The sequence below is a fragment of the Triturus cristatus genome, chromosome 3_2 (genome assembly GCF_964204655.1).
Source record: "Triturus cristatus chromosome 3_2, aTriCri1.1, whole genome shotgun sequence".
In the NCBI taxonomy this organism is placed as follows: domain Eukaryota; kingdom Metazoa; phylum Chordata; class Amphibia; order Caudata; family Salamandridae; genus Triturus; species Triturus cristatus.
In genome coordinates this window covers 5,417,060-5,443,187 of record NC_140584.1, presented here as the reverse complement: position 1 = coordinate 5,443,187, position 26,128 = coordinate 5,417,060, and the positions used below count along the sequence as shown (strand labels likewise).

At 48.3% G+C, this 26,128-nt stretch overlaps 1 protein-coding gene across 1 annotated transcript in view; it reads left to right on the top strand.

The window, feature by feature from the left end:
• The window catches only part of KIRREL3 (kirre like nephrin family adhesion molecule 3), a 4,147,526-nt gene extending 4,126,522 nt beyond the window's left edge, over positions 1–21,004 (top strand). The window contains exon 16 of the mRNA XM_085647174.1: positions 20,457–21,004. Within this exon, the coding sequence (XP_085503300.1) occupies positions 20,457–20,900 (444 nt within the window). The 3' untranslated portion in view covers positions 20,901–21,004. The remainder of the gene's footprint in view (positions 1–20,456) is intronic.
• Positions 21,005–26,128: the final 5,124 nt, after the last annotated feature.

The window sequence follows — 26,128 nt, the reverse complement described above, 5'->3', positions numbered from 1 at the left end:
TTCAGGATGAAGAAGACATGAAAGCAGAAGGGACAGTGTTCACAGTCACTTGTCAGTGACCCGGGGCCAGGAAGGTGGATGCCCACGGTAGTCGGGTGATTTCAGGTGATCAAGGGTGTTTTGACTCTTCAGCCATGAGGTCCAGAAGGCGTCGACGACAACCAGGAGCTGGATTCGGAGTGTCCCATGAAGTCTGCAGCTTACTGAGGTGTCGGCAACCGGATTAGAGCCAACAAGCCTTGGCAACAGCAAGTCTTGTGGAAAGTGAAGAAAGTCAGCGGTGCAGACCAGCAAGGTCTGAGGGACTCACCCTGCGAGGGTAAGTGAGGGCAGGCCTGGAGCAACCAGGGAAGTCCCTTGGTCTTCAGGGGACCCACAAGCCAACGGGCAAGGGATCACAAAGATGCCTTGTGAGGATTCACTTAACAGGAGCTCACGGTCACTCGGGACAAGGTAGGCCTCTGATCTTCGGTGGAAATCCTGCTGGAGGCTTGGACCACACTTGGTCTAATGCACAAGTTCATAGAATGTCGTGAAGGGATTGCACTCGAAAATAGTGGACGGTACCCGGGTAGTGCTGTTCCTCGTCACTCGTGGGGTCCACTCACCTCAGCTCTGCTGGGGACTCACAATGGCCGTTGAGAAGTCAGGAAATCCACTTCCGTGGCTGCAGGGACTTCGGACTCCAGCGGGAGCAGGAAAGTTTGCGACCATTGAGTCAAGTTTTTGGTGCCTGCCAAGCAGGGGAGTCACTCCTTGACTCCAAGGGAGATTCTTCCGTCTTCCAAAGGTAGTGGAATGTCGAAGGTCCAGCATTCTTCTTGTAGAGCACCGTCCAGGGATATCTAGTTTGCAATGGCAAGGTTTCCCTATCTTATACTAAAGGAAAGGGAGAGACTAGCTCTATGACCACTCCTATGGGAGGGTCAGGGGAGTGGGTGGTTACACCCACTTCCCTTTGTCCAGTTTTGTGCCAGAGCAGGAGCAGGTAGCCCCTGAACCGGTTTGAGCTGGCATATGCACAGAGGAGCCTACTGCTCCCCCAGTGCAGGACTTCAAAGCACTCTAGGAGTGCACCCACCCAGCCCCAATACACTAAATCCTGTCTGGAAGGTGGTGACACCTCCCTGTGACAGGATGCCTATTGTTGGGCCTCCTCCACTTCGAGTTTCAGTCAGCAGCAGGCGGGCAGCCCAGTGTCTGTGCTGGTGGCATCCATTTTGTGATGCCAGGGCTCTTTCAGCTTTCTACCGTGTTTCCACAGTGGGTACATGTCGTCCCCTCTAGAAGGGTGGGATCATACTCCCACACCAGTTACTGGTGTGGGGTATGATTCCAAGTTGTTTGACACCAAACACAACATGTTTTGATGCAGTCATTCCAAAGTTAGCATTTACTAGTAGGTTATAATGCACTTTATGTATGTATGTATGTATTTGTATTTAATGCTTGTTAAGCTCAACTGTCACCCGGAAGGGTATCCTGGCGCTGAGACCCTATCTAACCATCAGGAAGATGTATTACATTGCTCTTGGGAACAGGTAGGTCTTAAGATCTCTTCTAAAGGAGAGCAGATCTTGACTACTCCTCAATGCCAGAGGTAGAGTATTCTTAAGAGTATATGGTTTAACCACATCCACAAACAGCCACAGAGAATAGACTCTGCCAGCTGCAGAGGGGCCCTGCTCATGCAGAGGCACCCCCTCACATTGTAAACCAAGGACCCTGCCCTCAGGATTGATAGGGCCTGCCTTAGGGGTGACTGATAGGTTTATATGCATGTGTATGGTGAGATATAGGGAACCTATACCTCAGTGAGGAGTGCTAACACTACCTCAACCAGGCTGCACTAGTAGGCCTGTGGTGTCAGATTTATTCTGCTTCCCAGGGGTGGCATAATACATGCTTCAACCCCTGGTAAGCCTGTGAAGTACTTATGCCCTAGGTACCTAAGGTACCATATACTAGGGGCTCATAAGGTACCACAGTATCCAATCACTAGTGAATCTAATATGCACACCAGTCAGAGTAAGCAGATAGGCTGGGGTCCTGGATAGCAGGATCCCAGCCAGACTAGTCAAAAACCATTCAAACACCAGGAAAAAAGTGGGGGCAACCATGCAGTCAGATTCCACCTTCCTACACATACTAAGTGTGGCGTGGTCTATGCACCAACTAAACTCTCTTAGGTTGGGGAAAAGGTGTGCTAGACCCAACCCCAAGTTCAGTAGAACTTACTTATTCTACTCTTGAAGTATTATATGTGCCTAACACTTTAGTGGTTTTCAGTTAATCACTCAATGAGATGTATCTGGTAAAACAATAGCAAATTTGAATCCCAACCGCTGCACACTAATGTGAGAAGGTGGCCTGGTATATGCTGTCCACTAATTAAAGCAGGCACCTTGCACCAGTCCAAACGACTCTTATAATGTATGAGGTCAAAGCTAACCTTTAGAAAGCTATCCTAGTGGTAGCTGTGGAGAGCAGCCTTCAAGCTTAATCTTGAAGGAATTTAAAGCAGGTTGTTTTACCAGAATATCACCTCCTGAATGATTAAATGAAGGAGAACCACACAGTAGTTATATAAAAATATGTATTTATTAATATAACACTCTCTGGTATCCTCTACACGAGGACAGAACACAAAGCACACAATACGAGATCAATAGAACGGGTGTAAGTAGCACAATACACAGTGGGCTCCAGGGGAGACCAAACCATATACTAAAATAGTGGTATAACAATCACGACTTGAGTCAAGACAAGGTCTAGAGCATGTAGAATTGCTGGTACCCCAAGAAACCACCCAAGGTGAGTAGATAGAGACCCCATGGAGGCTGGGTGCAGTGTGGGATCACGACCGCGGGCTCTGTACAATTCTATGGGGAAGTCGCAGTTGCACTTTTAAAGCTAAAGGCCCCTACTAGGAGGACTTCTAGCGGACCCTTTGGAAATTTAGAGTTTGAAGAGCCACCGCCCCCCCCCGTGGATACCGTAGTACCCAAGTTACCTATCCCAGAGGAGCCGGGTGCATAGGTCTGCAGTGGCGTCGGAAACTCCCATCGTTCTCAATGAAAGGCCGTGAAGAAGTACTGCTGCCGTGAAAGTGAAAAGGGTCCGGTGGAATCGAAGCCTGGATTCTGGAAGTGAGGAACCTGAAAGAAGAGGGGACAGAGTCTGGGTCACACCAGAGTGACCAGGGGCTCAAGAGATGAATGCCCACTGATGTCGGGTGCTTCAGGTACGAAGAAGGGATGCTTGAATCTGCAGCCACGAGGACCAGGAGATGTCGAGGATGACCAGGAGCCAGAAGTGAGCTGTCCCACGAAGGATGTCGAGTGCTGAGGGGTTGGTGTCTGGCTGGAGTACCAACAAATATATACACAATAAGGAGCTACAGAGGGAAAAAGAACCTAGGCCGCCCTCCTCTCAATCAATATCTATCAACAAAGGCCTAGGGCTTCGAAGGTAAGATAATTTCTTGTTAGCTGCAGTTCAAATCCTATTACTTTAGGTATATGATACTCCCCGTTTAAAAAAAAAAATGTTTTTGGGGTAGTCACCAGCTAAGCTAGCCACCTTCAGTTTAAAAATAGTTGTACTTCTTGCAATCCCCTTGACAAACCTCAAAGTGCATGAACACACGTAGAATACACCGGGTGTTTTTTCTAATACAAATAATAGAAAAAATAAGGAAAAAATGTGAAAGAGACGCGATGGCACCTCACGTGCGCAACACCAATTGAGCCTGCTGATTGGTACTCATCAGCTCTGCCCACTCTTATCATCATTGGTTGCCATCACGCTCCAAAAAGTAATAAAGAAAGTGTCCAAAAATAAACCAAAACTGTGACGGTACGTGGTGAAGAAATCACATACCAAGAGCGACTGAATAGTGAAGGTAAAAGGTTGAAGAGGATGCACCCACAATAGGTTCAAACTTTATTCTTCCTTCGACGTGCACCCAAATCAACAATTAAAAAGGTTGCTTAATATGCATACCGTCCAACGGTATGCATATTAAGCAACACATATTTCAGCAACACAGGAGGTAGATTTCCGAAGGTCTCTGAGGTTGAACTGCCCTCTCAGCAAGTTTGAGGACAGTATTCCTAGTGGGGACTGCATAACCTAAACCCCTGTGCACCGCGTCCATTTGCAGTTGCATATGCTTGTTGGCTAATCCCAAGCTTGTGCATTGGACTCCGTGTAGTCCTGACCCTGAGCAGTAGTTGCACCAAAGAACTCCAGCCTCCTCACACTGAGTGCTCCGTGTGATGGTACTTTGCACTCTTACTCAAGGTCACCTTGCGACTCCTGGTCATTCAGCCTATGGGTCCTCCTGTGGGGCATCTTGATTTCTGTTGGGCTTTCCTGGTTGCTCCAGATGTGCCCTGACTCTTGATTGGTTGGTGAGTCCCTTGGATCTTGCTGGTCCACACCGTAACCTGCTAGACTTTCCTGCGTGGGTTGGTTTTGCCAAGGCTTGTTGGTGCTCCAGCTGGACACCGACCCCTCAGCACTCGACATCCTTCGTGGTATAGCTCACCTCCAATTCCTGGTCATCCTCGATTTTTCCTGGTCCTCGTGGCTGCAGAGTCAAGCATCCCTTCTTCACACCTGAAGCACCCGACATCTGTGGGCATTCGTCTACCAAGCTCCTGGTCACTCTGAAGTGACCCAGACTCTGTCCCCTCTGCTTTCAGGTTCCTTCCTTCCAGGATCCAGGTTTGGATTCCCCCGAACCCGTTTCACTTTCCCGCCAGCAGTACTTCTTCACTGCTCTCCATTGAGAACGACGGCGGTTTCCGACACCACTCCAGACCTATGCACCCGGCTCCTCTGGGATAGGTAACTGTGGTACTACGGTATCCACGGGTGGGGGTGGCTCTCCAACCTTTTAAGGTCTAAAGGGTTTGCTCAAAGTCCTCCTAGAAGGGTCCTTAAACTTTCAAACTGTAACCGCGACTTCCCCATTGAATTGTACTGAGCCCGCGGTTGTGTTAGCACACTGCACCCGTCCTCCGTGGGGTCCCTATCTACTCACCTTGGGTGGCTCCTTGGGGTCCCAGCGATTCTACGTGCTCTAGACCTTATCTTGACTCAAGTCGTGATTGTTATACCACTATTTTAGTATATGGTTTGGTCTCCCCTGGAGCCCACTGTGTATTGTGCTACTTACACCCATTCTATTGATCTCATATTGTGTGCTTTGTGTTCTATCCTCGTGTAGAGGATACTAGAGAGTGTTATATTAATAAATACATATTTTTATATAACCACTGTGTAGTTTTCCTTTCATTTAGTCAATTTAGGAGGTGATATTCTGGTAAAACAAGCTGCTTTACATTCCTTCAACATTAAGCCTGAAGGCTGCTCTCCACAGCTACCCCTAGGATAGCTTTCTAAAGGTTATCTTTGAACTCATACATCATAAGGGTCGTTTGGACTGGTGCAAGGTGCCCACTGTAACTAGTGGACAGGATATACCAGGACAACTTCTCACAGGGAGGGACTATCTTGTTCAGGTTCCTATGGTCAAAAGAAGTTTCTCTAACTCTAGGGACCTTGTTGCTGCCACCATGGGACTCTAGTCCCAATTTCTTCCTTGCCCTCTGGACTTCGAGAGACTCTTGGTCAAGGGCCAACTGCTCTTGCCTTAGCCCAAGCCTAGCTTTCTCAAGTTCAAGAAGTTGGTAATCCCCATCCAAAGAGTTTTCCCTCTTACTAGATATGGAGGTCCCTACTGAATGTCCTGAGGCATTAGAGTCTCTTGAGGAGGACCCAGACCTCCTTGGTCCACTCTGCACTCTCCCAGGAGGAACAAAGGGGGAACCATTTGGGCCACCTGTAGTATCCTCCGGCAGATCTGAATGGTCCAGGTGGGAGTCATTAGGCTCCTCCTGGTCATGGTTAGATTCAAGGTCAAAGAGAAGTTCTCTCCTGACCTATCTTCATTCCCATGCCCACCCATTTTCCCCTGTTCATCTGACCCACTAGTTTTCTGTAGGGCAACTAACAGTAATGCCTCTAGGAGGCGTTGGGTGTTGGCACCTTTCCCTGTCTTCAACTTTCTAGAGGCATAGGCATACAGGGCTTTCAGTTCTTGAAACAAAAGTTCACAGTATCTAGTAGTCAGAGAGCCACTGGCATCTCCTTTAGCAGACATACTAAGTGTGGTGTGGTGTTGCACCTACCTAACCTAGTGGGAACAAAACTCTGAGGTTCGAGAAAGGGTGTTCTAGACACTTGGCTACTCAACCCTAAAGTTCAGTAGAACTTACTTATTCCAAGCTTGTATTATATGTGCCTAGTATTAGTGATGGTTTTTCATTAAACAACAAAAATATTTATCTGGTATAACAATGCAGGCTTGAATCCCACCTCTGCCAGCAATTTGAGAAGCTGGCCTGGTATATGATGTCCACTTATGTAAGTGAGCACCCTGCACCAGTCCAGACAACCCTTATGGTGATTTCAGAGGTCTTAGACAACATTAGAAAGCTCTCTATGTGGTAGCTGTGGAGAGCAGCCTTCAGGATTAGTCCAGAAAGAGTGTAAAGCAGCTTGTAGTATAGGTTAAGTGAAAAAGAACCACACAAGGTATTTATAAAAATATGTATTTATTATATAATACTCGCTAACACATAGTGAAATATCTCCCACCCAGAGATATGCACAATGCACACAATACTTTGCAAAGAAATTAGGTAAATAGCACAAAATACACAGTGGACCCCAGGGGGGCCCAAACTATATACTAAGAAAGTGGTATAAGAACCACGACTCAGCCCTGTACCGATTGCAACACCCAGGCGTCGGTCATAAGGGAACGCGAGTTGTCCAGGAACTGTGCCAACCTACCCCCAAAGCTCGACAAGAGATGAGACCAGAACTTACCATGAGCTGGGGGAGCTCCGCCACCACGGGCTCCGTTACGCTGGCCTCTGAGCCAGGAACGGCCCGTGGTGGGGTAAAAACCTCCAAAGCAAGACGAATTCTGCCACTGCCCTCTCTGCGACTGCTGGTCTCTGCTGGAGGCTGTCTGCGAAGAGTGGCCAACCGAGCACCCCCTACCATGGCCAGCCCCGCCGACAACCCAAGCGTTGAAATTGCTTTTAACCGTGGCCTGGGCCTTTTCCAGCGAGTTAAAGGTGGAGATAAACTTGCTGAGCTCCTTCACGAGCGGGTCTCCGAAGAGATCACCCTGGGCCACATGGCCCACTTCCGAAGTGGCTAATTCGCCCAGCTTGGGGTCCAATTTATTGAGCATTCTCCTGCGCCTCTTGGTGGAGATGGCGCAGTTCGCATTGCCAAGAAAAATGATGGCTCATTGAGCCCAACTGGACAAAACCTCATGCGAGATGATGGCTCCCGACGCCTTAGAGTCCTCCGCCGTATCGAATATTTTCACTAAAGGGGCCGTGACATCCAGGAGTTTGTCCTGGCATGCCCGCCAGGACCTATCAAAACCCTTCTTGGCGTCGCTGATATACTTTGTCAGGGACGTCGCCATTCTGGTATCGATCTTGTGAGTAATAGCCACCTTACCTTTGAGGGAAGGGCAACGGCATTCCACTCTGAGGCGGGAGTGGACCTCCTGGTCCAGAGGTTTCCACAGCCACATATTTGGCTACCTTTTCACAAGGGACCCATTCTGATGATCGGGGGGTGGAGGAGTTCCTCCTGGCCCAAGAGATCCAATTGGGGCTCTGCAATGACATCCGTGGCCTGCTGGGTGCCTCGCAACATGTAAGGGGATGGGTGCCAGTACCGGCTATGGTCTGACTCCCATTCTGAACTGCCCTGGGAGTCATCTGAGGGCTGTGGGGAGGCAGCAGCTACCCTCCCCGCCAGGGGTGGGACATTCGGTGGGGCCAAGCCCAAAGGCGTGGAAGGGGACTTGGTGTCCAGGAACACCTGTTTTAACCCAGCAAACACATCCAAGTCCACCGCTTCTGGGTAAGGGAGTTTGTGTGGTTTCTCAGAGGGGGGAGCGGTGGTCTGCTCTGGGGGTCGAGGGTCCGGGGGCCCTGGAAGCTCGTAGGGAGGGGTTGCAGGCACTTCTGCACCAGATCCATCAATTTCCTCTGCAGAAGGGCCACCACCTTTGATACCGCCCTGACGATGGAGGTGTCAACCGCGTCACAAAATTCATCCGTGACCGGGATATATTACGCTTTCTCACCCTCCTCATAATAGTCGTTAAATTCCTCCATGCCAGCAAGACCCGGGAGGAACGGAGGACCAGAGGTGGGTTCCAGGTAAGTATTGGTGTCCATCCACCAGGTTAGAGGGCTAATGCTAATGGGGTGGTGGTACCCTGGGTTATCAGTCTCTGATCAGGGAGCCTGCAAGGTCAGTAAGGGGTGGGGGGGTTACCCACAGAACCCACACCAAATCCAGAAACTGCCCTTGCCCTTGGGCCAACAGGAGGCACTCACCACAAGTCCGGGGCCAAATGTAGACCAGAAACGCCCTTAATTCACAGGGGCGGAAAGACAGTAATGTACAATGTCTGGGCCGGTCTGCTAACATGCAAGACTGAAGGACCCTGCTCTCCTTACCCCCAAAGGGGCTTTAACGCTCCAGGCCAGCCTGGGGGCTTGACAGACGCGGACAGCGGCGCTCTGCAAATACCCATAACTGACGCGAACTTCGTTCCGCCAAACAAAGAGCGTCCCCAGGGATGAGTGAGGCGCACACCCTCTGGCGGCCGGCGGACCGCCGCGCACTCTCGCTGGCTGAATAGAAAAGAAAATTCTGGCCACGTAGGAGGGGAAAACATTCCCGCGGCTGTGGAAGAGAAGCAGAGGCTTCGCACACCCAACTAATACCAATGCAGGCAAATTAAGTGCAAAATAAGGCCGCAAAACAATCCCCAAACCATAATCTGAGGAAAGTAAGGCACTTAACTGACACCGAGGCTGTATCAGCGAAGAAAGAGGAAGCACATCAGGGGTCATCGTCAGTTATGGAGCCAGGAGGCACCTAATTGGTTGAAGAGGCCATGTTCCGGAACTTGATGATTATTTAAACTTCATGTGAAATGAAGTCTTTGTTGGTCTATTATTGGTTTTTAAAATGGCTGCTGTTAAAAATAAAGGAAGAAACAACAGCCTAATCCTCGCCTCCGGGTCCTGACGTAGTATTATTGGATCATTTGACCAGAGTGAACAACAACATTTTGGGGTTTACCTCTGAGGGCTACACATTTAACTTTAAACAATCAAAAATTGCTCACCTAAATGTCCCATTTTGGGGATATGAGTTGTCAAGTGAAGGGAAAAACCTAGCAGCTACATTTTTTAGAGAAGTGTGCTGTGCTCCAACCTCCAAAGACTCTTAAAAATTTACAATCCATTTTAGGATTCCTAAATTTTGGCAGAGCATACATTTTGTATTTTAAGCAGTAAGAGTAAAACTTTTCTACCATTTAATCAGACCTGATTTCTTAGTTCAATATTAGACACAGGAACACACAGAGAAACTTCGTTCCCTACAAGCTGACATGATAGCTTCCAAGGATTTACACACAGGTGTAAACACCACCAATTTGGTGTTCAGTGTAATCACGGGCCAATCCGGGTACACCCTCCCTCACCTTCAATGAAGGAGAAACAGTACCAATTGCATACAAATCATATTTGTACACAAACACTGAAATTGGTTTTGCATCCACTGGAAAAATACGGACTGAAGTACAGACTGCTGTAGCGAGAGGAAGTGATACGCAAACAAATGAGGGACGGAATGCTGAATAAATCATACATTCACCCCCACTCAAAATATCTGGGTTAAATCCATCATTGTTCTGCTCACTGTGCCACCCCAGACCCCGAAACCAGTCCTAGGATGCTTGATTACAGTGCAGGGAGCACCTGCCCTGGCAGTTCAGGCTGGACTGTTTCCATTGGGCGCAGGGTCAAGACTGATTCACATATGGCTGGGTTCAAACTGGAATGGCATGGTAAGCAAAAAAACTATGGATTTAGTCCCAGATCTCTGTACTGGGGTGAATGTATGACATTGTTCTGCATTCTGTCCATCAATTGGTCTTTCTTGCATTTGTCACCCGAGTGGGACGGGTATGCCCAGATGTGGGTTCTGTGCTCTCCATGTCACTGGAGTCAAGCTATCCTGGCTGATGAGGGGTGAAACCCCGAAACCGGTCCTAGGAGGCTTGATTCCAGTCCAGGGAGAACCTGGCCTGGCAGTTCGGGCTGGACTGTTCCCATTGGGAGCAGGGTCAAGACTGATTTGCATATGGCTGGGTTAAAACAGGAATGGCATGGTGAGCAAAAAAACGATGGAATTAGGCCCAGATCACTGTACTGGGGTGAATGTATGACTTTGTTCTGCATTCTGTCCATCAATTGTTCTTTTTTGCATTTATGACCCAAGTGGGACAGGTATATCCAGACGTGGGTCCCGTGTTCTCCATGCCACTGGAGTCAAGCTATCCTGGCTGATGAGGGTTGAAACCCCGAAACCGGTCCTTGGATCCTTGATTCCAGTCCAGGGACGACCTGGCCCGGCAGTTCAGGCTGGACTTTTATCCATTGGGTGCTGGGTCACGACTGATTTGCATATGGCTGGGTTCAAACTGGAATGGCATGGACAACAAAACCACGCTGCATTTAGGCCCAGATCTCTGTACTGGAGTGGATGTATGACATTGTTTGCATTTTGTCCATCAAATATTCTTTTTTGAAGTATTGAGAGAAAGAGCACTGGCTCAGGGGAAACGAATAATTATTGTAACTCCGGTACCAACCTTGGAGGCTGTTACAAAAGTAATCGTTCCTAACGCCAAGGTACTACATCCACGATGGGTACAATGGGCTAATTCTGGCAATACAACAGACTACAAATTTTATTCTACATTAAAAACTCAAGTATTTCTGTAGTACGAAAAAGAATATCCTCTCCTGGGATAAATAATGCCTCTAGATCAGTATGAATACATCCTTTACACTGATGGTTCAGCTCAGCCAGCTATAGGAAATAACCAACAATACAGCGCAGCATGTGCGATTGTAAAGGGTCGTATGCGGGACGGCAAGTTCTGCCCTAGCAATATGGAGACTCTAGGAGTTTGCACAGCTCAACTGGCAGAACTAAAAACCCTAGTACTGGGACTTAAAAATACAGATCAAGAATTCCCCACACTTATCGAGTGTGATTCATTTTATTGTGTCCAGTCATACAATGAATATCTTCACTATTGGGGCAGAATGGATTTAAAGATTCTAAAGGTTGCACAATAAAGCACTAGTTGCTTTGGGAACAGGTGGCAGAGCTAAAAAAAGTCTTGCTACGGGCTCACATGATTTATACACTGAGTCATCAATATGTTTATGTGCTCATTGAAGGGAATTCATTGGCTGATGATCCACCAATGCGACAGTGCAAACTGCTGCCATAGTTGCAATCACTCGTTTTCGCATGAGAGTAGACAGAGAGATAATGGTAGCTGTCATCGCTTCATGCAAAAACAGCTCAGCCTTGCCGAAAGGTTTTCCACTGAAGTATTCCTACAAGTTAGATGCCCAAAATATATTATATGCTCCAATTTCGGGAGTGGGGGATAGAGTAATACCAAACATGGATCGCAGGTTAGGTTTAATACTAGCTGCACACGAGGTTCTGTGTTCAGCACACACAGGTATCACTGCAACACTTTCATTCCTGAAACAACATTATTGGTGGCCAGGTCTTACCAAACAGACAAAATCATTTGTCCTTCAGTACGACATCTGTCAGCAGATGAAGGGTTCCACCATAGCACATCCACCACAAATACCACTACTGTTTGCAGACAAACCTCTTGCATGTGTCTACTTTGACCACTGGGTAACATGTCCAAAGGAAGAGGCAGAATTCAGTCAACAGGCTGATAGCAGTGTCATTGGGAACAACACATAATTTGGCAGTCCATATCGAGGTCCAAGGTGAGTGTCGCAGAGTGAATCGGGGGACAGTGTAAGCTGATGTTCCGGGGCATGATGCTGAGCACAGATCCAAGAAGAAACAGTCCATTTGGCATAGATGAGTGCTACCGCTTTTTTCTTTGCAATAATGCTGATTCATCCACATCTTCATCCTCTGATGTGTCATGTGCCTCCCGTTTGCATAGTGGTCGATTGGCTGCGGCACTGAGTCACTGACACATCAGGGGGCAGAGATGTGAATGATGAAGCAGCAGCAGCATTCATCTGTGCTAAACCTTGAGACAGCACTGCTGTGATGAGCAGCTGCAGGGCATGGAAGATTCTAGCAATGTCTCTGTGGTGTGCAGCCATGGCAGCCATTTGTGAGGCTTGCATCCGCTCCATGTTCTCCATGATCATTCGCATGCGACGCAACTCCTTGCTGACATCGCTGGAGGCACTCTGACTGGACAGTAGTTCTTGTCTCTGAGTCAAGTCTTCAGAAAAATCAGCCATGAAATGCTGGAAAGAATGGAGCGGACTGTGGGTGTCTGTGATGGTCAGTAGGTGGTCCCGAATGGGACTGAGACACCCTCATAGCCCATCTAATTGGGCCGACAGACTATCAAACCCCACCTGCACCAGATCAGCCATCTCCTGCTGGACCTCTACCGCACGATGTTGGAAGGCCAGAAGTGGGTCTTCAAGGTCTTGAGAGACAGATGTGGTGGTCTGTGCTTGCTGCTGGGTATTCTCTGCAGGTGGTGGAGTTTCCAAAACGCTACTGGATTGCCCTGCTTCCGGAGATGGGGTGCTGATTGAGTCTAGCAACTGTTGGACGGTGTCCTGGTTGATGTTTGGAAGCTTTTCATCTTCATCATTGAAGAGTGGCACAGGCTGTTGTACAGGAGGTGATGTTTCTCCCTCTGCAATGTAAAGGGGAGATGCAGTTGTATGTGTGTTTCAAGTATGATAATGCATTGGATATTTGTACCAGCAGACAGCATGACAATGTCCATTCACAATGTTTAGGAGGAGATGCCTATTACATGCCGGATAGTTATTCATTGTACATCATCATGGTTGTGACATTATAGTTGTACATTATCGTCTCACAGTTTACAGGGATGCCAAATGTGAGTGACCAATTTCTACACACATGCAGCATCTGTTGTGTCCTCTGTTCAGCAGTGACAGTGATGCAGTTTGTACAACATTGTTGTCAATGTTGATTAGCTCAGATTCATGTGTCTGTGCACTGCATTGTGGGAGAGTCACCACTAATCAGTACATTGTGATAGTTTTTCAAGATTGTTGTTGTGCTATGATTGGGGCTATCCTACTGTTTTGATCTGAGTTGGTGATGTGCCACATGATATGTGCAGAGAGGTTTGCCATGATACCCACAGTGTAGATACTTGTTTATTTAGTTAAGTAATAGTTGGTCCTGCCATCCTAATCGATGCATGTTAATTTGCAGGTATGGTACAGCTTTGGCTTTACTGCCCCTTATCCCTTTCACCCAGTGACTCTTGTTGGCCATCTGATTTCTTTATTACATCAGGGGTTGAATGGACACGAGGAAGTGACAAAGTGTGACCTGCTCCTTTGTGGTTTAACTCCACACTCAGCCACTTCAGTGACCGTGGCCTGAACCACGTTAACATGTTTATGGTGCATGCATGCTTTTCATCATGCAGTGTCACTTGCCTTGTCTGTGTGGCTCAGAGACAGGCAGTTTTCCTGGGGAGTGCACAGGTACATGTGTTTGCGAGTATGTTTATGTGTTCGGAGGGACCCCTTCAGGCACATTGACAATGATGGATTAATTGCTGTTTCTATGTGTGCTGCACAATGCAGTTCATATTTACCTCCATATTGCTTTGTCTATTGTGATTTCTCTTGTGTGCATGTTGTCGCTCATGTTTTTCCTTGCATGCATTGCTTACCGCCCACCTGTTGGCTTAACCATGGTGAATATGGTGCAGCTTGATTTTCAATCGTTGGTGCAGGCTCAACAGACAGTAACGACATCCATTACCGTTAACGTTGACACCACGTGTAGTGTGGAAGTGAGCCTACATTTGAGGGCTGTGGATGTCCAAATGCTTATTAGTGGTGCTCAGGCCCTATCACCCCCCCACCAACAACACATCAGGTGTGATTGCCAGGTTGATGTGTGTTTGGGATTATGCCACGCAGATGTTCAAAGCGATGATACATGCAGTCCACTTTCATTGTATTGGATGCCGTGGTTTGTATGCGGATGATATCTGACAAGTTATGTTATGTAAGGTATTCTTATATAGCGCGCAGCTGCCTCAGCGAAGAGGCGTCCTGGCGCTGGTAGCAGTGTCAGTAGAAGGCTAGGGACTAAACCAAGGGGAACACGTAGGTTTTGGTGGCCCTATGGAAGGATAGCAAACAATCCAGTCGACAAATCTGGATAGGGAGGGAATTCCACAGTTTAGCAGCTAGATACCGGAAGGACTTTCCCCCCAGCTCTGAGGCGCTTCACCCGAGGGACCGTTGCCAAATATTGCTCAGCAGAGCGTAGCTGGCGGGTGGGTACATAAGGAACCAGCAGATTAGAAAGAATCTCAGGGGATGAAAACTTTAGTGTTTTGAAAGTCAGGCATAGCGTTTTGAATTCAATCCTTTTGGACATGGGTAACCAATGTAGACGGCGCTTTGCACCCGTCACAGAACAAGTTCTAGGGAGCCTCAACAGGACTCAGGCAGCTGCATTCTGGACTCGCTGTAGACGAGTCACTTCTGCCTTGTTAGCGCCTAACATGAGTGAGTTAGAGTAGTCCAGTCTGGACAAAATAGTCGCCTGGACTATCAACTGGCGGGTGAGTGGATCGAAGAAACCCAACATGGGCCTTAGTCCCCAGAGAAGGCCAAAGCAGGTGCCTGCAACCTTCTTAGTGTGCTCTTGAAACCCAAGAGTGGAATCGAGCCAGACCCCAAAATTTTTCACAGCAGACTTAGGAGTGGGGGCGCTGCCCAAGGTCGCCGGCCACCATTGCGTACTCCAGAGCCCCTTATCTCTCCCCACCAACAACACTTATTAGCTTTGAGCTGAAGGCAGTTGGTGGTCATCCATTGTGCGACCGCCACTAGGCTGCTCTGAAATTTGGAGGCGCCCTGCGTACGATCATCGGAGAGGGCCACCACCAGCTGCGTATCATCAGCATACGAGACCATGGTCAAGCCATGGTCCCTCGCCACCGCAGTCAGGGGTTGAACATACTGGTTGAACAGTACGGGGCTCAAGGCCGAGCCCTGGGGGACCCCCTGCCTGATGGAATGGGCGTGGGAGAAAAAGAGGGGGCAGTGACCTGGAATGTTCTGTCAGACAGAAAAGATTGAAATCAATACAAGGCAAGACCTACCACCCCAGGACTACCACCTACATGACTGCACATGTGTTCACTGACACTGGAGATTTTCTAGAAATTACTCACACCAGGACTAATGTTGTATACTGTTTTGGGTATGGCACATGTGTACACTTGAGAGGAGAGGAGTGCATTTTGACATAAGGGGTGATGATGACATTTACCTATTAATCTATGTTGGGTGCAAAATTACTATTCTTGCTTGGTGGCATACTTGACTTGTCATACTTCTTCACAGGGACTTTTTAGTTCTGTGAGTATGGTACACAGACAAGACATGTAGCAAAACATTATGATAACACATTCCTGATATGCCTAGTCCATGGACTGTGCTGTTAAAGGCATGTTCCCCCTTTGCTTATAGTTTGACATCACATTTTGACTCAACTGTGCTGAATGTGTGCATTGTGGGATATGCTCCTTTTTAGACAGAAGGCTGTATGGTGACTAGGCATGTGTTTATGGTATGCAGACTCAATACATGCTTTCTCACTGGGTGTACACAGGGCTGCATCTCATAAACAATAGAACTGGCACATTGCCTGTAGACGCATCATGATGCCAAAATGTCCCCCTTGCCCCAACACCACACATATACAAATTGGCTGCACAGTACTGCATCTCTTTGACAAAAACATGAGGATGCACTGTGAACGTGACTGTTCGTGTGATAAGTGAGCATGCCACCACCAATGTCAGCACACATGCACCATTGTGCAAGGGTGTCTGAGTTTAATAGAAGTTTGGACATGTGCACAAAGGGGGACCTTACAGCACATACACATTCTTGCACATAATTGAGACACACGTGAGTAATGGTGCATGTGTGCTGACATTGGTGGTGGCATGCTCATTTATGCACATGAACAGTAGCGGTCACAGAGCATCTTCATAGTGTCATCAAAGAGATGCAGCACTGTGCAGACAATTTGTATATGTGTGGTGTTGGGGCAAGGGGGCTATTTTGGCACCATGCCGTATCTACAGGCAGTGTGCCGCTTTGCTCTTTCATGTTGCCCTTAGGTTGTAGTCTGACATTAATATTTGGCTATATTTTGATTCAGTTTGCTGTGCTGATTTCCAAATCTGTGACCTCACCAATATGTGTCTTGCAATGTATTTGTTGACTAGGAAGATATGTGTTCATACCCCCAGGGAAAGAAGTATATGGGACAAAATTTGCAGTCATTGTGGGTGTGCACTGTGAGATATTGAATTGTGCATTAGTGAAATTGGGCCCATCCACCCCCCGTCACCCAACTCCCTTGTTGTTATTCACCCTGTTGCTCATGTTGCTGGTGATGTTGAGCAGTATCCTGTCCCTGGACTCCAACCACCAACTGCTTGCAGATGACTGCGGACACCTGTTCCTCCAATGCATCCAGCTCCTCATGTGCAGCTGGACTCCCACCTCCGGTCTGCAGTGCTGCCTTGCGATTGGCCGCCAGATTCCCCTTGGTCTTGCCCTTAACATCATGCCAACGCTTCTTGCAGTCGTTCACTGTCCTCCTCACCACTCCATCCGCATTCTCCTTGGCTTCAATGGACTGCCATATTGCATTTTTTGTTCCCAATGATGCAGTGGAGCTGACAAAGAGCTGTTGTTTCTCTGTCACCTCTGCAATCAGGATCTGGTTTTCCTGCTGACTGAACCTGGTTTTCCTCTTCCTCTTGTCCTCTCCTGGGTCTCTGGCTGGTCCGCCTGGCTGTTTGGGGGTGTTGGCTCTTGCAGTACTGGGTCCAGCTTCCTCCATGGCTCTTCAGTGTTTTTTCATTATGTTGTGATACATCGCGGGCGTTTTTTGGTCACTTTTCCTGCCGAACGTGAGGAAAAGTGGCATCACGCTAATTTGCGTGCAGTTTCTGGCGGCTGATTGGCCTTTTGCCACTTTTTTCACATTAGCTGCAAGATTTTTATAGCCACAACGCTGTTGTTAACATTGACATTTTCCGCTGCGATGAGAAACTATCGCCATGTAGCGACAGCTTGTACATACGTCGCAACATGGCAAAGTTTTCGGCGGTACGCGGCGATGAAAAAATTGCTAACTAACGTTAGCGATAATTTTCACCAGTCCTTGTACATATGCCCTTATGTATAAAAAAAAATTGTTTCCATCAGCTACAGGCATAGACTCATCCAGTTTAACTTCATTAGCTGAGTATACTATACCCTACTCCGTTTGCATTAGATGGACAACATCTGGTCCTCTGAATGTGCTCGATGCTTCACAGACCCAGCTGATTTTATACACCTGGCATGTGGCTGTTCCCCGATTGTGGCCTTTTGGGCGGAAACGGTCCATACAATTGCTGAAATAATAAATGCACCAATGCCTTGCTCCCCACTTCCTATGCTCCTTGGGTTATGTTCTAGATGTACCTTGCCCCAAGAGGCAACTAGTGCCCTTCTTTGCTGCTGCTTGCTGGCGCCAAATAGCTTGGCTCGATCGTCGCCTTCAAGACTGGTTAAAAGATGTAACAACTTGTAATTCATAGATGGACACATATGTATCTATGCACATTTCAAAGCTGAGGTCTGGAGATATATGAGGACCATAAAAGAAACTCTGTACCTTCTTCTGGTCTTCCACTCTCCATAGGGTCATAGATGATTCTACTCCCCAGTTTGCCCTATTGTATGACTCCATAACCACATCTCCACGCTTTCTGTATAATTGTTATACCAGTGTTTTCCCACTCTTAAAATGGCTTCTTGTTTTCAAATGCCATGTTTTGTAAGCACAATTGAATTGCACTATGCGTGGGCGACCCTTAGTCATTAGGGTGACCAACCGTCCATAAATTTCACGGACCATCCATAATTTGGACCTCACGTCCGTTATCCATGAGGATCCCTTTTACGGATGCCTTTTGTCTGTAATTATGGTCATTGCAGGGTGCAGCACCCCACCCCTTGCTTTAGAAACTACCGCATGGTGAAGTTCTTGATGCGCCTCTTCTGTCTGCAATTCTGCAGACAAAGGCTCAGCTCATAATGTGAAAAGGTGGGTGAGTAAATAAGTGAAGGAATGTGTGAATGGCTGGATGGGTTAGTGAAAGGATGAATGGATGAATGAAAGGGTGAATGGATAGATAATGAAAGAAAGGATGGATGGGTGGATGAGTGAGTGGAAGGATGGATGAGAGAAAAGGTAAAGAGATGTATGTATGGGTGGAAGGGTAGATGGATTGGTAAAAGTGTGGATGGGTGAGTAAAAGGATGGATGGATGAGTGAAAGGGTAGATAATTGGTGAGTGAATGGGTGGATGGATGAGTGAAAGGATGGATGGATTGATGAATTGATAAGTGAAAGGGTGAATAGATTGATGAGTAAAAGGGTGGATGTAAGGATTGTTGAGTGAGTGAAAGGGGGTAGATGGACAAAAGGATGCATTGATGAGTGAAGAAGTGAAAGGGTGGATGGATGAGAGGATGGCTGGATGAGTAAAAGGATGGATAAGTAATAGGGTCAATGGATGGATTCATTAATTGATAAGTAGATAGGTGGGTGGAAGGATGGATGAATAAGTGAAAGGGGGATGGAGAGAGAAAGGGAGGATGAATGATGGAAAGGGTGAATGGGTGGAATGATAAGTGACTGGGTGGATGGATGTGTAAGTGAAAGGATGGCTGGATGGGTGAAAGGGTAAATGGCTGGATGGATGAGTGAACAGACGGCTGGGTGGAAGAGTGAGTGTACGGATGGAAGGAGTGAAAGGGTGGATGTAGGGATGGATGAGTGAAATGATGGATGGAAGGATACATGGTGGATAGATTTGCCAATGATTGAATATGTTTGGATATAGATGGGCACACAGATGGAAGGACAGAATGAATGTTGAAAGACTGAATGATAGATGAAAGAATGATTAGACCTTGTATCACCCATTATCTTAAGTAACATTTCCTATACATTGACTTTCATGTTTATATGAGTCAATATCTCTAAATAATGTGTGTGTGATGTAACACACTCTAACACCCTGCCGTACATACTTGGGATGAGTAACATTATAAAATAAATTAAATACACATGAGAGACGGTCTATGTGAAGATGAGGGGCACCATTGGAAGGTGGTAGCAAGGCCAGACTGGCCAGACCGGGCATCGGGTGTTTCCCTGGGAGGCTGGAAAGGGGGGGGGGGGTTACTACTGGGGGCTAGCACTGCAAAGTTCCTTGTATATCCAGTAGTTTTCAATCAACAATAAAAGCGGCCTCACTTATATTCAGGGGAGGTTCACCATTGTCTGGTAACTAATGTCCCTGCTGGAGCAAGATGCAAGTTTTGAATTGTCTAAGGTAGCAAGCTGCGGGCATACGGAAAAACAGTGAAGTGCACGATTCTCTCAACTAATTTTGACTTGTATTTAACTGGTGGTCTATTTACTTACTTATATACTATTGCGCGACCTCCTCTGACGTGTCTGTAAAACTTACCTTTTGTCCCGAAGGTTTGTCCTGAATTTTGACCTCCTGTCCTGATTTTTTGTCCTGAATTTTGACCTCCTGTCCTGAATTTTTGTCCTGAATTTTTACCCTTTGTCCTGAATTTTTACACTCATCATCCTGAATTTGCACCATTGCCAGTTGGTCACCCTATTAGTCATCCGCCTTTACTAGAGGGTTGTAAGTTTTGTTGTAACTGAAGTAGAACTCAATAAAACGATTTTAACTAGAAACCTCAACCTAAAACTGTCGTAATGCTACTTGGTTGTGATCTGCAGGAGATACTCCCCGGGTGAAGTATTAGTTCATATTCCTTTGACATTCAGTCTTCCATCAGTGTTCAAACAACTGTTCCAACTGTGTGGCTGCTTAGGGCAGGGGATCTTTCTAAATGGAACCAGAGATCAGATCACCAGGTCAGGTACCAAAAGTTACAAATGGCCTTAACATGTCATCCATTTGCTTTCATGTCAGTGGCTGAGGTGAGCATAGTCTATATTGAAACCTGCTCCTGTTTCTGAATCCAGGGACCTAATTTATGTGAACTCTGTCCGAGAAGCTGCTATGAAACTACACTTTTATATACATTTACATGAATTAATTGTTTTCATTATTTGTTTATGTCTATTGGTAAATGTAAGTTTGTTTTTGTTTGTGTATGAAGGACCCCACCAATGGATACTACATCGTCAATTCTTTCAAGGATCACAACTCTACACCTACCATCTCCCTATCAAGCTGCCAGCCAGAGTTGAGGCCTGCCAACAAGCAGCGGGTACCCACGGGCATGTCTTTCACCAATATCTATACCACACTGAGTGGCCAGAACCGCCTCTTTGATTACAGCCAGCGCTTTGTACTGGGCATGGGCAGCAGTTCCATTGAGCTATGTGAGCGGGAGTTTCAGCGGGGCTCCATTAGCGACAACAGCTCCTTCTTGGACACGCAGTGTGATAGCAGCGTCAGCAGCAGTGGCAATCAGGAGGGCTACCTCCAGTTCGACAAGTCCAGCAAGGCATCTGCCTCCTCATCCCACTATTCTCAGTCATCATCCCAGAACTCTGATCCGCCCCGCCCACTTCAAAAACGGATGCTGACACATGTCTAATTCTCTAATTTAGAGGCAGCGTAAAAGGTGGAGGCGTCGGTAAAAATTGGTGACAGTATTGAAAGATTTTCTTGTTAGAGACCATTAAAACTCAATTAATTGTGATGTGCTCCTTGTGCTATAAAAATAATATTTATTTTGCTTGCAACCGAAGAATAATGTTTTCCAATGCATTGCGGCCCACACTAGAATTACAAGCCATGATTAGATCTCTTAGGAAAATATGAGTATTTGTGTTAACCTTGGCAAAGAATAGTCCAAGCACATTGAACAATTCACAGCTTGTACTTCGCAGCGTTCCTCAAAACGTTGTACTCCACCAGGTGGATGGATTTTGTCATGGGGTATTGGTTAAAAGTATCCCTGGATAACCGAGCCAATACCAAAATCTATTTTACTACTGTAGAGTAGATGTTAGAGGAGCATTGGAAGAGGATAAGAGATTAAAATCAGCATGCATAACTGGAGGCTCTCGGACACCTTTACACTGTGACAAAGTAAAAGTGCAGGCTAGGCTCCATCACCAATCAATATCTAGCTCTCAGTCCGTTAAATAAAGTCCAGCACCCCAACCTTGAGCACCATTATTCAAAGTGCCCTAGGGCACAACGTGCATGTGCATATGTTGTGATGCAGGTGGCCTGTGCACATGTAATCTGTGTCAACAGTATGATTACTGCAAGTAACAAGTAAACACAACTATCACAGCAGTGGGATTGGTGTTTTCTTTCTTTGTGGTTTGATTGGAGATCAGATGCCCAGCCAACGCGTGTTTCGTCAGGTTGTGAACCCACGACTTCTTCAGGGCTACAGGATGTACAATAGTAATATGTTAACAGACTGTTCCGTACAGTTGAAATCAACTGTGGACGGAATGGCGATAAAAATGTGACTGTGGTGAAAACTGCACCCAGTGCGACAGGACCATCACCTAGAGCAGGGGTACTCACAAACTTTCTCTCGGGGGCCAAATTTAGAGTGTGGTTTGTGGCCGAGGGCCGCACCGGTGGGGGCGGGGTCAGTGGGGGAGGGGGTGGGGCTAGAAAAAAAAACTGTGACCATGAGCTTGAAGACAGGCCCCTGCAGCGGATGCCTTCGTCCACTGAGCCGCCAGACCCGGCATGCACATCTCTCTCTCTCTCTCTCTCTCTCTCGCTCGCTCTCTCTCTCGTTCTTTCTCTCTCTCTTGCGTTCTCTCTCTCTCTCTCACGTTCTCTCTCTCTCTCTCCCTGTCTGGCCCTTGTAGTATTCTTGTAGATACTAAAGACACGGACACAGCGTCTAGTTGGTCAGCTTCTTTTATTAGCTCCTTCCTCATCCAGGGCTAATGGCTAACTCCCTTCCTAGCCCTCGGCTCCTCCCTTTCGCCCGCCCTGGTCTCCCCACTCAGGCCGGTCCTAGTGCCGAACATATTGCCGTCATTACATCTCCCCCCTCTGTAAATAAAAAACATAATATGACCAGCACAGCAGCTGTCTCTTCAAAGTTCCTCAATGAGACGAGACGGTTTTCTGATGATCCGTCTGGGGCGTGCTTGGTGTTCAGGGTTGTCACTCTCGCTCTCGTCGGCCATTTCCATCAATGCCTGACTATGGTGCGGCAGTGTTTCTGGTTCTCTCTTCTCTATTTTTGGGTCAGTCAGTAGTTCCTTAATTGTGGGTCCGCACTTCTTAAAGTACGTCACGTTCCTGGTGAGTCTTTTTCCCTCAGTCTCTGCAGTAATCATGGTTCCTTTTTGTTGTATCACCTTCAGCGGAACTTCATGGTATTTGCTGTCCGTCTTCCGGTGTTGTTCTTGTCGGGCCAGCACCCAGTCTCCTTCTTGTATTTGAGGGGGCGTGGCACGTCGCCGTCCATCTGCATAGTCCTTCATCTTCTCTTTCTTTATCTTGTCTCTGGCTGCCATCTCCTCATGGTCAGAGTCGGAAAGCTGTTCGTCCGCTGCCGTCGTCATCATCGGTAGCCTGGTGCGCACTGGGCGTCCCAGCATGAGAGTGGCCGGACATTTGCCTGTGGTGGAGTGAGGCGTGTTTCGGTATGCTCGCAGTACCTCGTTGAGTGCCGTCTGAACGCTCTTTCCGGTGAGTTCTGCTTGCTGAATGGCTTTCTTTATTGTAGCCATGAAGCGTTCAACCATTCCGTTGGCCTGCGGCCACAATGGTGTAATCTTGCGGTGCTTGAAGTTAAGGTGTTGAGCAAAATCAGCAAAGTCGTGGCTGTTGAATGGAGGCCCGTTATCTGACTTCACCACGAGGGGAATGCCCCATGCGGCAAAGATTTCCTCCAGTATGGGTATGGTACTCGATGCTTTCGTTGACGAGCACAGTTGCGCGATGGGGAATCTGGAGTACTCGTCCATGATGACTAGGACATATTGGCCTGATTTTATGGGCCCAAAGAAATCAATGGCAGTGTGTTGCCAGACACCCTCCGGTAGTGGAGACATTTGTAGCGGTGCAGGGGGGTCCGAACGGCTCACCAGTTGACACTGCGGGCAGCCGTTCAGAGTTGTCTCTACCATCATGTCTAGTGTCGGAAACCAGACTCTCTCACGGAGTGCTCTTTTTGTTGCTACGATGCCCCGGTGCCCTTCATGCGCTAAGTTGATGACTCCTTGTCTCAGTTGTCGTGGTATCACTATTCTGGTGTCTCTTAACACAAGGCCGTTTGTTGCTATTGACAGTTCGTCGTGGACATGTTTGAATGCCGCCATTTCTCGGTCGTTTTGTTCATTGTCTTGCGTGTGTCTCCAGCTGTTTGTTTGAATCCGCCGTTTCACCTCTTGTAAGGTGTCATCTGTTTGTGTCGCTTCACAAATGGCTTCCAGTGGAACGGCAGGAGGTCTCGCTTGGTCTACTACGAAGTGGATGTATTCATCCGCAATTGATTGTTCTGATCCGTTTGATCTGATGGGGTGCCGGGACATGTAGTCTGCTGGGTTTGCAGCTTTTCCAGGTTTGTGGATGATGGTGTAGGTGTATTCCTGGAGTCGGAGGCCCCATCGCTCTATTCTTGGTGGCATTTTTGCTCGTGGGTTACCAAAAATCGTGGTCAGTGCTTGATGGTCAGTCACTAGTGTAAAGTGTTTCCCAAATATGAAAATATGAAAATGTTCACAGGCCCAGACGACAGCCAGGCTTTCTTTCTCTGGCTGTGAATATGCTCTCTCCGTGTCTGTTAAACTTCTGCTCGCATATGCCACTATGTGTCGCTGATCTTCTTCTCTCTCATATTGTGCTAGGATGGCTCCTAGTCCTACGGGGCTGGCGTCCACTGTTATTTCTGTTTTCTTTTTTGGATTGAAGTATGCCAAGTTTTTGGCCGACTCGACCGTTCTTTTGATTTCTCGGAACGCCCCTTCGCATTGCCAGTTGTAGTATTCTTGTAGATACTAAAGACACGGACACAGCGTCTAGTTGGTCAGCTTCTTTTATTAGCTCCTTCCTCATCCAGGGCTAATGGCTAACTCCCTTCCTAGCCCTCGGCTCCTCCCTTTCGCCCGCCCTGGTCTCCCCACTCAGGCCGGTCCTAGTGCCGAACATATTGCCGTCATTACAGCCCTGTCTGTCCCTGCCTCTGTCTGTCCCTGCCTCTGTGTGTCCCTGCCTCTGTCTGTCCCTGCCTCTATCTGTCCCTGCCTCTATCTGTCTGTCCCTGCCTCTATCTGTCTGTCCCTACCTCTGTCTGTCCCTGTCTCTATCTGTCCCTGCCTCTATCTGTTTCTGCCTCTATCTGTCCCTGCCTCTCTGTCTCTATCTGTGTCTCTCTGTCTCTGCCTCTATCTGTCCCTGCCTCTCTGTCTCTATCTGTCCCTGCCTCTCTGTCTCTATCTGTCCCTGCCTCTCTGTCTCTATCTGTCTCTGCCTCTGTCCCTGCCTCTATCTGTCCCTGCCTCTATCTGTCCCTGCCTCTATCTGTCCCTGCCTCTATCTGTCCCTGCCTCTATCTGTCTCTGCCTCTATCTGTCTCTGTCTGTCAGTCTGTCTCTGCCTATGTCTGTCTCTGTCTATCTCTGTGCCTCGGGCAGTACACACGTACTGTGTCTACACGTCCCCGTCACCAGCCCAGAGACAGTCCCCCCACTCCCCCCACTCCCTTTGTAATGTAAAAGCCAGCTGTCACTCCCTGCTGTCCTCTGTCACCTCACCCATCTCTCAGTCCCTACTGCCCTCTGTCCCCTCATCTGGCTCTCAGTCCCTGCTGCCCTCTGTCACCTCCCCCGGCTCTCACTCCCTGCAACCCTCTGTCACCTCACCTGGCTCTCACTCCCTGCGCCCCTCTGTCAGCTCACCCGGCTCTCACTCCCTGCGTCCCTCTGTCACCTCACCTGGCTCTCACTCCCTGCGTCCCTCTGTCACCTCACCCTGCTGTCACTCCCTGTTGCCCTCTGTCACCTCACCCGGCTGTCACTCCCTGCGTCCCTCCGTCACCTCACCTGGCTCTCACTCCCTGCGTCCCTCCATCACCTCACCCGTCTCTCAGTCCCTACTGCCCTCTGTCACCTCACCCGGCTGTCACTCCCTGCGTCCCTCCATCACCTCACCTGGCTCTCACTCCCTGCGTCCCTCTGTCACCTCACCCGGCTCTCACTCCCTGCGTCCCTCTGTCACCTCACCCGTCTGTCATTCCCTGCTGCCCTCAGTCACCTCACTCTCACACCCTGCTGCCCTCCATCACCTCGCCCGTCTCTCAGTCCCTACTGCCCTCTGTCACCTCACCCAGCTGTCACTCCCTGCGTCCCTCCGTCACATCACCTGTCTCTCACTCCCTGCGTCCCTCTGTCACCTCACCCGTCTCTCAGTCCCTACTGCCCTCTGTCACCTCACCCGGCTGTCACTCCCTGCGTCCCTCCATCACCTCACCTGGCTCTCACTCTCTGCGTCCCTCTGTCACCTCACCCGGCTCTCACTCCCTGCGTCCCTCTGTCACCTCACTCTCACACCCTGCTGCCCTCCGTCACCTCGCCCGTCTCTCAGTCCCTACTGCCCTCTGTCACCTCACCCGGCTGTCACTCCCTGCGTCCCTCCGTCACCTCACCTGGCTCTCACTCCCTGCGTCCCTCTGTCACCTCAACCGGCTGTCACTCCCTGCGTCCCTGTGTCCCCTCACCCGGCTCTCAGTCCCTACTGCCCTCTGTCACTTCACTTGGCTGTCACTCCCTGCTGCCCTCTGTCACTTCACTGCCACGACACTTGGAATAGGGCCAGGACACTCGCAGCATGAGGAAT